At 32.5% G+C, this 15,170-nt stretch overlaps 1 protein-coding gene across 1 annotated transcript; it reads left to right on the top strand.

Annotated features, from left to right (window-relative positions):
* Positions 1-874: 874 nt before the first annotated feature.
* LOC18042220 (BAHD acyltransferase BIA1) lies at positions 875-2,243 on the top strand. The gene has a single exon (XM_006431866.2). The coding sequence runs from the start codon at positions 911-913 to the stop codon at positions 2,222-2,224; it is 1,314 nt and encodes a 437-aa protein (XP_006431929.1). The 5' UTR covers positions 875-910; the 3' UTR covers positions 2,225-2,243.
* The last annotated feature ends 12,927 nt before the right edge of the window (positions 2,244-15,170 follow it).

Raw genomic sequence — 15,170 nt, 5'->3', positions numbered from 1 at the left:
GACCTATGATTACCTAGCCCAAAGATGAAGCGGGGCTGGTCCTGGACATCACTTGATAAGCCTGGAACTCGGTCTAGAACTAGAATTTTGTTGAAAAACATATTATAAAATATATATTAGTTTAAATAATTATATTTATTTGACCCATCTACTATATTATGTAAAGTTTTAAATATTTAAAGTTCATATTTTCATGTCCAATTTCATACAAATAAATTTAAAAATTGTAAAATTACAAAAAAATTTAAAAAGTACACATATATAATATTAAAAAGTATAAAATCCGATATAATAATCCGAATTAAAAAATTCGGCCCGAAAGCTCAACCTGGGTGTCTAAAAAATATATCTGCACCGAATCCAGGCATTGCCATACCTAAGTTCGGATCCAAGCATTGCCATTCCCAAGCCCGGACCCAGGTTTTGCCAACCCTTGCCACATCAATTAGGATTCAAATTGGGACTTAGATATTGACGTACCTAGCATTGCTCTTTCAATTGTCCATATATATTCACGAGCGTTTACTTAATGTATTGATCAATGTCTCTTTCGATCGTGAGGATTCGTATTCATAAAATTCAAAAAGCAATGCATGTGATTATCGTGAGCAAGCTCTCATTGAACTGATGATGCATTGACAAACCACGGAATCGAACTAATGGAGTCAAATTTGGCAACCAAATTTTACTATATAAGGGTCTTAGCTAGTTACCGAGGAGCTGCATCTAATAAGAGCAACCGAGATCTAGAGCAACAAGGCAGGCACTGAAAAGTAAGCAAAACTAGTGATAAAACTTTTCTTAGTTACAGTTATATGTGTATAATGTATTTAACTTTTGATGCTTTAATAATGAACAGGTACTACTAATAAGAAGTCTACAAACGGTTGCGAAAGTAGCAAAGCCTAAAATGGAAAGGGCACTAGAAGTACTAGTACGGGCCAGAGAAAGCATCAAACCAGCTTACCCAACTCCTGAACACCTGAGAAATTTTAAACTTTCCCTCATGGACCAGATTAATTTTCCGGTCTATGTGAGCACCATTTTTCTGTACAAAGCAGACGGTAATGTGAAAGCTGACCAGATTTCGCAACGTCTCAAGTCATCCCTATCAAAAACTCTCACAAAATTCTACCCACTTGCTGGGAGGGTCAAAGACGATTTCTCAATTGAATGTAACGACGAAGGGGCTGAGTATGTTGAAGCTTTTGCAAACGGCTTTTTGTTTGAATACCTACAAAAGCCTGATCAGAATCTATTACGGGATTTTCACCCGTTTAACTACGCAGAATCTCCAGTAGCAAGCAACGGGGGTCCAATGATGCGCATACAAGCAACTTTTTTCAAATGCGGGGGACTGGCAATCACAGTTTGCACTTGTCACAAGCTCATTGATGGAGTCTCGTTAGGTATATTTGTTAACAGCTGGACCACCACAGCTCGTGCAGGTAATAAGGAAGTGGTTCCTAGATTTGTTGCATCAACGATTTTTCCGGCAAGTGAATCCTTCGTGCCCTTACCTTTACATATTTCACCAGTCCAAGCAAACAGGTTTGTATTTGATACAAAGAAAATTGACCGACTCAGGGCTGAAGTTTCAAGTGCAAGCGTGCCTAGACCATCACGCGTCGAGGCACTGACTGCACTTATTTGGAAGTGTGCAAGGGCTGCGTCAAGATCAAACCTCGGGTATTCAAGACCTTCTTTGTCAGCATACGCGATAAACGTGCGTGCCGTGGCCGAGCCGCCCTTGCCTGACAACTCTGTGGGCAACTCCGTCGCGTATCTGATGGCGCAGGCGAGTGAAAAGGAAATTGAAACACTACAAGACTTGGTTTGTTCATTAAGGAAAGCAAAGGCAGAATTTAGACGAAACGGTCTCAAAACCTTGCTAGAAAACAAGAGTATATTCGATATTCCGGAGTCAATTAAAGACAAGTTTGAAAAAGATGAGATCGATTTCTACACTTTCTCCAGTATTGTTAACTTTCCATATTATGAAGCAGCAGATTTTGGATGGGGAAAGCCAGTGCACCTGACTTTTCCAAATTATTTGGTGTCAAACTTGATTATGCTAATGGACACAAACGATGGTAAGGGAATAGAAGTATTGGTGACTCTGAGCCCCGAAGACATGGCCTTTTTTGAACGTGACCAAGAACTGCTTGCATTTGCTACTACAAATCCATCAGTACTTGGATATACGAACACGAGCAAACTATAAGATGCCCGTCCGCTTATTTAGCCACTTCGACTATATTAAAGTCTTATGTTTATGTAATTGTTTATTAATTAAAATAAGAAATTAGATATTTGTGCATGCCTCAAATGGTAGTTCTTTCTACTATTGAGCCTATCTTGCACAAATTTATTTAAAACGCTAGTGAAATTGGACATGAGATCAAGCCGACAACCATTTCAAGAAAAGAACAGTAAAACCAAATTTCACAAAAGCCGCCCATGTACGTGCATATCCTATTAATTTAGTTGCAAGTAAATTAACTATTAATTTATATAGTATTTGAGTACAATAAAAAAATAAGATTTTTTTTTTATAATATATGATCGTCTAAATTTATCGAATTGTTAATTTAGCATACTAGTCCTAAAATTTCAAAAATTATTATTTAATTAATATTATTGATTTATTTTTTATATTCATGTATCAATATTTAAATATTTATTATTATACGAGGAGTAATGAACAAGCCTAGAGATAATGACTTGAAAGAATGGTTAGTGATTCTCAAAATGGATATTCTCCATAAATATTAACAATATATGCCGTAAAGAAAAGAACAATAGTTTCTAATTAAATAAAAAGTATATTAAAATATGGGTGGTGATATTTTCATTTCTCAAATTGTGCATACGCACCATACTTTAAAATATAATTATAAAAAATTCAAACCACTTTTAATAATTTCAGATAAGAAAATTTCAAGCAATTAACTAATTAAAATTTCCTTATATATATATATATATATATATAATCATTCTCTTATGTGGAAGTGATTCACTATTACACCACTGGTTTAATAGAAAAATTAGAATCTATATAGTGTAATAACGAATCTACACGAAATCTGACTTTAGAAATCCACACCTAAGAATTATTTTATATATAGATAGGGAGGGTTATTTCAACATAAATTTTTTATCCAAAACTTTAACGTAAATTTTACTAGTGAAGATAGTAGTAAAATTTCTTAAATTTTACTCCAATTGTGACAAAGATAGTAATTGACCTTTCGTTGTCGTTTAAAATATCAATTATGCCCTTGCTTTGGGAAATTTTTTTTGCAAGATTCATTATACATATTTGAACTTGTAAAATACGAATAGAACTCTGAACAGATAAAATGAATTTTACCCTTGAATATAGAATACTGATTCCCTAATATTATAGTTAATACCTGTTTATGCTGCCAACCATGAAGATGTTTTATTATGGAAATTGAGAAAATAGTCTTTTTGTCAAGGGCGTTACTGATATTTGATAGATGTGTGTAAGAGTTCAGCTATTCAAATGGATAAATTTATTTATTAAATCATTTTTCTTGATAAACTCTTTATAAATTTCAAAGAAGGGCATAATTGGTATATTAAAGTTCAACATAGAAAAATAATAAAATGTAAGATTTTATGATTATTTAGTAGTAAAATGTTAATAATACTTATTGCGCCCGGATGTTATTTCCTAATTACTATTTTACTAGTAAAAAAAAATTATTATTTTTCATAATTTTTGTAACGCTTTCATTTATAAGCAGTGCATAGTTTTGGGGGAAAAGAGTTGAACTATCAAAAGAAAAAAAAAAATTGTCATCATCGGATAATTAATTGATTTATTTATAAAGCTTATGAACACGTCATGTCTATTTCAGCCGACCCCCTTTTTTTTTTATAGAAATATTTGCATATTTAAGTAGAGTTCAATAAAATCAAAAAATATAAACAAGTGTGGAAAGAAATGAACACATTACTCAAAAACTTATATCCTTATTTTTTTTAATCCTTACGTGCATTTATTGAAAGTTTGTTAATAATAAGAATAAAAATAGATCTTTTTTCATGAAAGAAGATTATTCTCCTATGAATTGACCATCATCAAATCACTCTTTATTTTTAAAATTTTCAATTTATTCTATTTTTGTTAAGAAGACCAAAAGAAAGATCATCAACCTACCTCCATCTTTTCTTTATCCTTTACACAAAAAATAGGATAACTTGAGATTTTAAAAAATAAAGGGATGATTTGAAGATAGTCAATTCAAGAGGGAAATAGTCTAAAATTTACCCACTCTTGAATTGGTTAATTTCAAATTGTCCATTTATTTTTTAAAATCTCAAATTATCTCTCATTCAAAAGATTAAAAAAGGGGTATGTTGATGATTTTGTTTTTTTTTTAATTTTCGTTACAAAAAGTGAAGGTAAATTAAGGTGTTTAAAAATAAGGAGGTGATTTGAATTCAAATCACGAGTCGTAATCTAAAATCAACCCTTAAAGTAAAAAAAAATGAAAAACAAAACAAGATTTGGAAAAATCATGCATCACGGAAAATTATTTATTTATTATTGTCAAATGAGCTTCTCCAACTTCAACGTTATGACTTTTAAGCACATAGTGGCCGACTCCTTCGTTGATGAGGTCATTTGGAAAATTAGTGGTTCCGTAATCATTTTCTTTTTCTTTTGCCTAATTAAAGAAAAATGAAAGGGAGCATTGTTTGAGCTTTTTAAAAGAGAAATATACATAAATAATTGATGTTAGCAGTCAAGATTATGTTAGAGTTATTGTACTTTTGTTTACAAGATTATGTTAAGAGTTATTGTACTTTTCTTTCTTACGAGCATCAGAGAGAAATTTTGTTCTATTGCTAAGGTTTAGGGTAAAGGATACCAATATTCCTAAGGTTTGAGAAAATTGAGACATCAAGACCCTTTTTTTTATTATAATAATCTTTGAATATGGTAATTAGAACATTGATTTTAAAATTTTTGTAAATAATATTAATATAATATAATCTATTCAATGGATTAATAATATTAAATTATTTTTAACACTTAAAATAATATTAAAATTTTAAATTATTATATTTATTTTGATAATGTATTTATATTTATGGGTTAAATAGATTTGACGATTAATAAAAATATCTCCCCGTTAATAATACTAAAATTATTTTTTACATAATACTAAAAATAATTTTAACTTTAATTAATTTCTTTTGATATTATGCTTCTATTTGTTAAAAATTAGTTTAATATAATAAAATATGTCTAATAAATTGTAAAAATGCTATATTTCTATGTATTATAAATTTTGGGGTTAGTTTTTTGGGTTTATAAAGTTAAAGAGTATTATAATAAAAAAGGGGTCTTGATATTTTTTATTGAAAACTCTGGAGACTTTTGAGTATTTCTCTAAATATTAGAGGTATAGGTGTCCTTTTCCCAAAGGGTCGTAACATTTCATTCTAACTCTTCAATTTATCTACATGAACAAATCAGTATATATTGATTTGATTATACAATCTCATTAGAAGCTGTTCTATTTCACCAAATTCTAAGAGTCGTAAAGCTTTTAAATTATTCATCCTTATATAGTTCTCTATAATATCACAGTCTGGCGCTGCTAACTAATAGTGGACCTAAAAATAATTTTGCATAACTCCCATTTATTTGATAGTCAACAACTGAGTCATATAAACAATTAATTTTAAATTGATGTAAGTTATAGATGTTGTACATGTAGCAATATTACAATTTATATATTAATTATGATATTACCCAAATATTCTTTATGAATTTTAAATGTTTATATTGGGTGGCGAAATAAAGATATAATGGAGAAACAAGATAGTTTAGTAATGGCGAATTCAAGAACTCCTGCCGAGAAGCCAACGACTTATTATTTTGCACAGTCTTGATTTTCGGCTCCGAAAACAATTTCCAGAAAAGGTCTGTTTTTGTAATTTGTTTTGAAATTCTTTTAATGTATCTACATACTGTACATAATTAGGATTAATTATTATAAATTTTGTTTATCAACCACCAATCATCCACTTGAATTTTACTTTAAATATAAATTATAAGGTACCACAAATTTTTTTTTTTAAATAATAGAAGCAAAGAGAATTTTTCTGATAGACGAGTGCACAACACTACTAGAAAAATGGGCTACCATGACACAGAATATATGTCATCCGACCCTCTTTGTGACAGAGTTTCTATATGTCATTGTAGCCCCTATCATAAATCCGTGACAGTAATTTATCTATCACAGGAGTATGTGACAGCTTATAGCTATCACAAATGTATCACAACAAAAGCGATGTCGTTTTAATATTTTAGTGGTAAATTTGTTTTATTGTGAAAAAACTTTTGGTGGGTATATGAATTCAATTTTAAATTATGGCAGGTAATTATGTGTCGCATCTTTATGATGCTAATATGGTGTCACGATGAGAATTTTTTTAAATAATAATATTATTAAAATAATTTTTAATATTTTTAAATCAGAAATTTTTAATATTTTTAAATCAGAAATTTTTAATATTTTTAAATTAGAAAATAATTTTTAATAATTTAAATAATATTTTTAATATAATTATTTTATAATTTTATAAATTCCATTGAAATTTAAAAATCAAAATATGTATAAAACCAATACATGCAAATTATCTCAACAATATCATCAAAACATCACTAAATCATCACTTGAAATAACCATAACATTGTCAAAACATCATCTATTCAATTATCACAAATCTACATCCCAACACTACCATCTGGATCATTACCAACGTACAAAAACATAACAACACTATATATCATCTGAAACACTACCAAGCTGATCAAGATTCACTACTACTTAAACTTTATCAAACAATATCAGCATGCAAATTTCACTACCACTTAGACTTTATCAAGATTCACTATCATCTGGAACACTACCAGCATACAAAATTCACTACCACTTAGACTTTATCAAACAATATCATCATCAACTCAACTGCTTATACTATCAACTCATACACAAAGGAAGCATACTCGAGACACACTTAATCAAGCTCACTTTGAGTGTATTCACATTTCCCTTTAAATTGTCAAATGATGATCACATGTCAGACTAAAGTAAACTATATATAGTTAAAAGTATTAAGTGAAGTAATCCAACAATGCATCTGAAAGAATGTGTACTTACATCATGGAGAAGTAAACTCGGGTCTGCAATTATGTCTTTCATAAACCTCAGCACATAGTATCCACACTCAGTACTCCCTAGTTGATTTGGGGACTATATCATCAACAGAATAATCATTAACACATATGCATATGAATTCTTTCAAGTGATTAAATATTAACAAGTCATGCACTGCCAAAAAAAAAAGAAAAAAGAAAGTCATGATTGCTTACCAAAACTTTTGTGATCTGTGGTTTCACCTTTTTTTTACTAGTCATCGCAACATGCATTGATATCCCACTACATTATAATACATGCAGTTAGTAAATAAACATGATATATATACAATATAACCATACTTGGTAACTATGTCCTTCAGGTCACTATCGTCACCCAAATCGTTGTTCGTTGAATCCAGATAAAATGCTTGCTTTGTCGTCATATCAATTACAATCAACACCCAATGGAAACTATTACACAAAGAAATTGAAATTATGAATCAATTTTAGTAAATGATAATCAATATAAAGTAAATAGAACTGTACCCAAGGTTATAGGGCATGAAAATCATTTGCCCTTTGTTTGCTTTGTTCAACCGTTCGGCAACAAATTGTGCCCTTTTTACCCTTGTAGCAAAGGCATCCTTATCATGGGCTGATGATACGAGTCCTGTGTGTATGAACCCAAATGGTCTGCCACTATATCATTTGCCATGTGTGCATGCAACATCCTGATGCAAATAAGATGATAAAATAGTGACAATGTTGCCAATAATAAATATCACTAAAAAAAAAAGAAAACAGAAAAATGAAGCAATAAACTAAAAAATGAAAACAGAGAAGTAATTATAATTTTGTAGACTTACGCGATATATAAATGCATATGATTTGCTCCTAGCTCTTTCATCGAAATCAATGATTGACATTCATCGAGACCAATATGTGCTTTAGTTGGATGCTTGTATACCTCTTTATCCAACTGATAAGGTACGTAATAACCCATTTGAGCTAAGTTCTTTTCACAAAGATTTCAAAATATTACAAGCCCAGACACCCAGATCATATGCACAGTATGATAATTCATTGTTCTTCTTCTTGACAGTGGCTTCTCTTGAGGTTTTTTTGGTGATGTATTCTTCTTTGGACTGCATGGTTTGTCTCTTGGGCAATCAAGAGTCATTCTTGGTTTCTTGTGAGGCTTCATTGGTGATTCCTTCTTCTTTCTTGGTGATTACCTTTTCTTAAGAGTTTCTGGTTTATTTCTAGGACACTCAGCAATCACCTGCTACTGTGGTGATTCCTTCTTCGTCCTTGGTGATTGCCTTTTCTTTGGACTTTTTGGTTTGTCTCCAGGACAATCAGCAGTCACTTGCTTTTTTGGTGACTCCTTCCTCTTCCTTGGTGATTGCCTTTTCTTTGTCAATGTTTCATGCTTCTTCTTTGCAGATGATCCATTCCTTGTCATGCTGATTGACTGACAAGCCTAAAAAACAAGCAAAAAAATTTTGTTATTACGGTTTTGATTACGGCTAAAATTGTCTAAAATCCAATGTTTAAGTCATTTTTTTAACTTGACTGTGCACAACAATCTGTATCATACCTTGTCCTTATTACAAGCAATCATTTCTTTAGCTTCATCTTTAATTGTTTGCTCATCTAATGGAAAATTTGAGCTTCCAACATCTGAATGTCGAGGTTGCTTTTTAATCTTCTTCTTCAGATCACTCAACTCTACTTCTTGCTTATCTAACCTCTCTAGTATGTTTAGTCGCTCTTGTCGCATCTGAAATGAATTGTTTGGGGTGTCAAAGTACATCTTAGGCGATATAAATTTCCCAACACCCTGCATATGTCTAGAAGTGGCAGACCTTCTAATTGAACGTGTAAGAATATCATTTCTTACATCAGCTTTAAATTCTCCTTTTTTAGCTTTCTTTTCCAGTGCATCCTAATTGTATAATAATCATATTGATGAATATCAGTTTTTTTACTTAAACGATGCTAATTTAAAAAAAAAAAAAACTTGCCACTACTTACAATCTTCTTCACAACCGAATCAACATCAGGGTCATATTCACCGTTTTTCATCTTCTTAGCACGCTTCCATGCTACACTCCTGTCAACTTTAGTTTCGGCAAGTCAAGTTTCCAAGCACTATAGTTTTAAAAAAAATAATATCACATCTAGTATGCATCCTTAACTAACCACGAATTGTAAGCAGTAAATTAAAACAAAAGGTTTGCCAATTTATCATCATCAAACCAACCATCTCTATACCAATAGCTATACAAGAATGGTCAAGTTAGTAGCATAGTACTTACAATTCATCAAGCAATCCAACATATCATTTTCTACTTAAACAATGGTTCCACTTGTTCTTAGCCCTCTTATTTTGTTGTTGACACCTAATTCTCTGCATAAAACAATCCTTAATTAGATTTAAAGATGGTTTTATGAAATGCCTAAATGTTTAACATTTAAAAGTATTCACCTCAAACTCAGTGGACAATCTCGAATTCACAAATTTATCCCAAACATTTTGAGGAATATGACTGTACTGAAAAGGTGGCCGCTTCAACCTTTTATGATTGTGCTTGTGTGGCAAGATATACTTTCTGGTGAGCAAGTACTTAAAGTTTCTGAATGCACTACCAAGTGCTTGAAAAAATTGCTTCTTACTATTTGGATGAACAATAAAACGTTCCTGAGAAAAATACATAGCATAATGATCAAATAGTTTAACATATACATTATTCAATTCTGAGATATAAATATAAATAATCATTTTACCTTAATAATCTCCCACAAATGGCTCGTTAAATCTGGAGTAACCTTTCTCAATTCTTGGTTAATATCCGGAATAGAAGTACGACCCAAAAGCCCAATAAAGCTTGCTAATTCAGTAGCTTCTAGGCCAACAGGTACACCGAGCCCATTGTACCTGACTACAAGCTTCCCACCACTCATCCTCATCCTGCTAGAGTTTTTAGTTGGTCCTCTCACAGTGGAACTACTCTTTGGAACATCATTTTCATCCTCTAAATTAAGAAACTCATCATGAACCTCGTCATCCCTTGAATTATCTTCATCAGGAACCTCTTCATTACCCGAGTAATCAAAACTTTCCTCGTTAGAGAGTTCATTAGCAAGTCCTTTTCCTTTATCCATAAGGTTGCTCCTGCAGTAAATCCACATTTAGTATTAGAACATTATATAACATATAAATAATGTCAAAAAGGTAATCTAAAGTCAATACAAGGAACATATAATAATAAAAGATAATGTAACACAAAACTATTATAAGACATATAAGCGGTGAATGCCATCAACTTTTTCAAGCATAAATCCAGATGCCATGCTTTCTATCTCTTGCATATATGTCTGCATCATTTAAATTTTCAATATTTGGTAACCCATTGGTCAGAGGGTTGTGTTCCATCATGATATATATATCCTCAGCACTTGTCTTCTTTGGAACACCTCTACGATGCATATAACACCCCCATTATTTTGAACTCAATCACACTTGAACAAAGGGATTCTAAACATATGGTAGTCAAGGTCTCATATTTCGTTAATAACTCCATAGTAAGACATGTCACCAAGAATAGGATTTTTGTCCTTGGCACTTGCTACTTGTAAAGTTGCTGCAATAAGACTAACTCTACTATTTTGATGAACTCGTTGTTCGTCTCGTTCCCGAGTATGCAAACGATATCCATTGATGTCATACCCTCGGTGCTTAACTACAAAAGGACGAGGTCCTTGAGATAACCACCTTAAGGTGTCCGAGACATGTTCATCATCATCTATCATCTCATATACCTACATAATAATAATCGTAATGAATGAATAATTGTATAAACATGGCAATAGCTTTACTAAAAAGAATATATAATGAAACATATATTATTAACCTTTTTATCAAGCCAAGTTGAAAAGGTGCGGTTGTGCTCATTGCTCAACCATCTCTCATTCTTGGCTTTTTGTGAATGATGACCCTTTAGCCATTCAATGTACTCACTACAGATTTGACATTTATATATTAAGCTACTGTTCAAATTCTTTAAAAATAATTCACTAAAGGAACAAATTAAAGGCTAAACATGAACAAACCTAATAAATGGTTGAACTTCTTCTTTGTTTTGCAACACATATAGGTGTGCTTGATGAATTAAAGAATGATCAACTTGCTCAAATTTTCCACCAGGCAAACGCTTATCAATTGAAGAGCTTTCAACATGTCCAGGAGGAAGCCCAATTGTACGCATGTTTGAAACATATTCTGCACAAAATTCTAGAGCCTCTTCAGCAATGTAACTCTCAGTTATGCATCCCTCAGGGTTATTACGGTTTCGAACATAAGCCTTTAGGCCTTTCATGTTCCTCTCAAATGGGTACATCCATCTTAAGTATATTGGCCCCTATAGTCTAACTTCATTAACTAAATGGATGGTTAAATGGATCATTACATCAAAAAAGGATGGTGGAAAGCATTTTTCAAGCAAGCATAAGGTCAGTGCAATGTCTTCTTCCATTTGGTCAAGTTTGGTCACATCAACAACTGTTGTGCATAAGGAATTAAAGAAGAAGCACAATCTAATAATGGCATATTTAACATGATCTGGTAAGATAGACCTTAAAGCAATAGGTAAAAGTTGTTGCATGAGAACATGACAGTCATGAGACTTTAAACCTTGCAGTTTTAAGTCTTTCATTAACACTAGGTTCTTAATGTTTGAAGAATAACCTACAATAACCTTTATGCTTTTTAATGCTTCACAAAACCTTTTCTTTTCTTCTTTGGTCAAGGTGTAACAAGCTGGAGGCAAAACAGTACGATTATTTTCTTTAATATCATGTGCCAATTTCTTCCTAATCTTTAAAACTTTTAGATCTCACCTCAACTTAATGCCATCTTTGGTCTTTCCCGGTATATTTAGTAATGTTCCATAGATGCTTTCACAAACATGTTTTTCAATGTGCATAACATCTAACTGGTGACGAATAAGTAAGTACTTCCAATACTCTAACTTAAAGAATATTGATTTTTTCTTCCACCAAACACGATCATCATCATCATCCTTCTTCTCGCCTATTTTTTGCGCTTTTTACCTTTTACTCTACCCCATTTGTTTTCAATACTCTCCACCTTTCAAAAAATGGCCTCACCGTTTAATGGTTTCGGAGGAGGCTCTCTTTCATGTTTATTATTAAAAGGTTGCTTTTGAGTTCAAAAGGGATGATCATGAGGAAGCCAATGACGATGGCCAATATAAGCATTTTTTTTACTGTGTTTAGTTTACATTTTGGCATATCTTCACCGCAATATGGACAAGCATAATAACCCTTGACCGTACAACCCGCCAAATTCCCATAACCGGGAAAGTCATTTACAGTCCACAATAATACAGCCCGTAAATTGAAGAACTCTTTTTTGTAGGCATCATAAGCTTCCACACCAACATCCCAAGATTGGTTGTTACCTCTTCTACCCACCAACTAACCAAACTATTACTTATATAAATTCTTTTTTTCTCTCTCTCTCTCTCATTCAATAATCAACTTTTTTTTCTTTTTTATCTCTCCTCAGGTTTTGTTTATCCTTTTTTGTGAGTATTTGTTGTTGTTTTTCCCTTCTTTTTTTTTATTTAATCAATAATGTCTTCTGATTCTCAAGACTTTTCTGAATCTGAGCTTTATGAATATCCTTTAGAAGAGGATGATTATCAGCTTATAATGAATCAACCATTCACTATAAACTTTACCCTTGCGTCCTTTTTTCCCCTCTTGTTTCTACCGGGTAGAGCACATATGAACAAGTTAATCACATGGGTGAAATGTCACTCAAATCCCTCTGTGTTTCTTGCGGTATAGCTTGTTCCCTATCCTTAGAAAGGGCTGGAGAAAACAATAGACCTAGTCATCCTCCTCTCAGCATTGTCACCATGCACCCTAACTTTTTTACCTACAGTATAAGACTCTCTTTTCATCCTTTTCTTAGGTATATGCTTTGGAACTTCAAGTGTGCTCCTGCTCAATTGAGTCCAATTGTATGGTGTGATATGATAGACATGTACATCCTTTGGGTCCTTGGGCACGAGAGCCTATTTATTTATGTCATCTAGTTTAGTTTGGTAAAAATATGGGCATAATAGGAATCCCCCAGTTTATAGTATTCGTGAGCTTACATGTGAATGCTACACACTGATATATTTTATAATATGTTAGATTTTCTTATTATCCCTTATCGAATGTCGTGAGAATGTCTCGAATGTAATTAGAAAATCTCGAATGACATGAGAACAAAGCAAATGACATCAGGAAATCTCGAATGTCATGAGCCCAACATGAATGGCATGAGAACAATATGAATAACATGAGGAAATCTCGAATATAACGAGGATAACTTGAATGACATGGGGAGATCTTGAATGTCATGTGAACAACTGAAATGACATGAAGACAATATGAATAACATGAGAAAATTTCAAATGCCATGAGGATAACATGAATGACATGAAGAGATCTCAAATGTGATGAGGATAAATTGAATGACATGGGTAGATATTAAAAGTCATGAGAACAACTTGAATGACATGAAGACAATATGAATGACATGAGAAAATCTCAAATGCCATTAAGATAACTTGAATGACATTAGGAGATCTCGAATGTGATAAGGATAACTTGAATGACATGAGGAAATCTCAAATGTCATGAGGATTATAAAGAGCAAAACACAAAGGATTAACATAGTTCAGTGCTTGGCCTACGTCTATGGGAGTCAAGAGAGAAAATTCCATTATTGAACAATGATTACAACGGAATTTTTCTTTCTTGCTCTCGTCTTTTTTTTTTTTTTTTTTGCTTTTCCTCTATACCTCTAGAGCTCTCTATTTATAATGTAATTTTTTAGTATCCTAAGTTGTTGATAATTCCTTATTTTGGTAAACTTTTCCTACTTAATTAGAATTTTATTTGGAGTCTATTTTTCACTCCTTCTCAAGTAGGTTTCTGAAGCTTCTAAATTTTTCTTCTTACATTTCTAATTACGCTTTGCTTCCGTTGTTTACTACAGGCCATGTTTCCTTTTATTTTTTTGCTTTTCTATGCTTTGTATCATGCTTCCTGGTTCCTAGTTCCTGTGACATGACTTTTCATGCTTTCCACTCGTGAGCATGCAAGCTTTCTACTTTTCATGCAAAATGATGTATGTCTTTTATCCTTCACGTGAATTTATTTATGCCTCACATGTGCTTAATTTGCTCCAAAATCAAGCTCCACTTGACTTTATTGCATGGTTCCTAGTTCCTAGTTCCCGGTTCCTGTGAATTTTGACTTTTCATGCTCCCATCCTCCATGCTCCATGCTTACACTTTAATCAGTTCTTTTTAATGCTCCCATGCTCTATGCTCCATGCTTGCACTTGTCTCGACATTAGCTGACCCTTACCACTTTTGGAGCTTTATTGTTCAAGCTCAAAAAGAGCTATTTTCTCACCTATTTATACATTGGTTGTTACCTCTTCTACCCAACAACTAACCCAACTCTTACTTATAGAAATTAGTTTTCTCTCTCTCTCTCTGACTCGTTCAACAATTAACTTTTTTTTTCTTTTTCATCTCCCCTCAGGTTTTGTTTATCCATTTTTTTTATTGTTATTTATTGTTGTTTTTCCCTTCTTTTTTTATTTAATCAATAATGTCTTCGGATTCTCAAGACTTTTTTGAATCTGAGCCTTGTGAATATCCTTGAGAGGAGGATGATTATTAGCCTGCAACCAGTTAACCATTCGCTATAAACTTTACCCCTGCTTCCTTTTCCCCCCTCCTATTTCTAGCCAGTGTAGCAGAGATGAAGAAGTTACTCACATTGGTGAAATGTCACTCGAATCCCTCCGTGTTTCTTATGGTATACCTCATCACATTTCCTTATAAAGGGCTTGAGAAAGCAATAGACTTAGTCATCCTCCTTAGGG

Source organism: Citrus clementina, unplaced genomic scaffold, assembly GCF_000493195.1.
Source record: "Citrus clementina cultivar Clemenules unplaced genomic scaffold, Citrus_clementina_v1.0 scaffold_5, whole genome shotgun sequence".
Lineage (NCBI taxonomy): Eukaryota > Viridiplantae > Streptophyta > Magnoliopsida > Sapindales > Rutaceae > Citrus > Citrus x clementina.
This window is presented reverse-complemented; position numbering and strand designations above follow the sequence as displayed.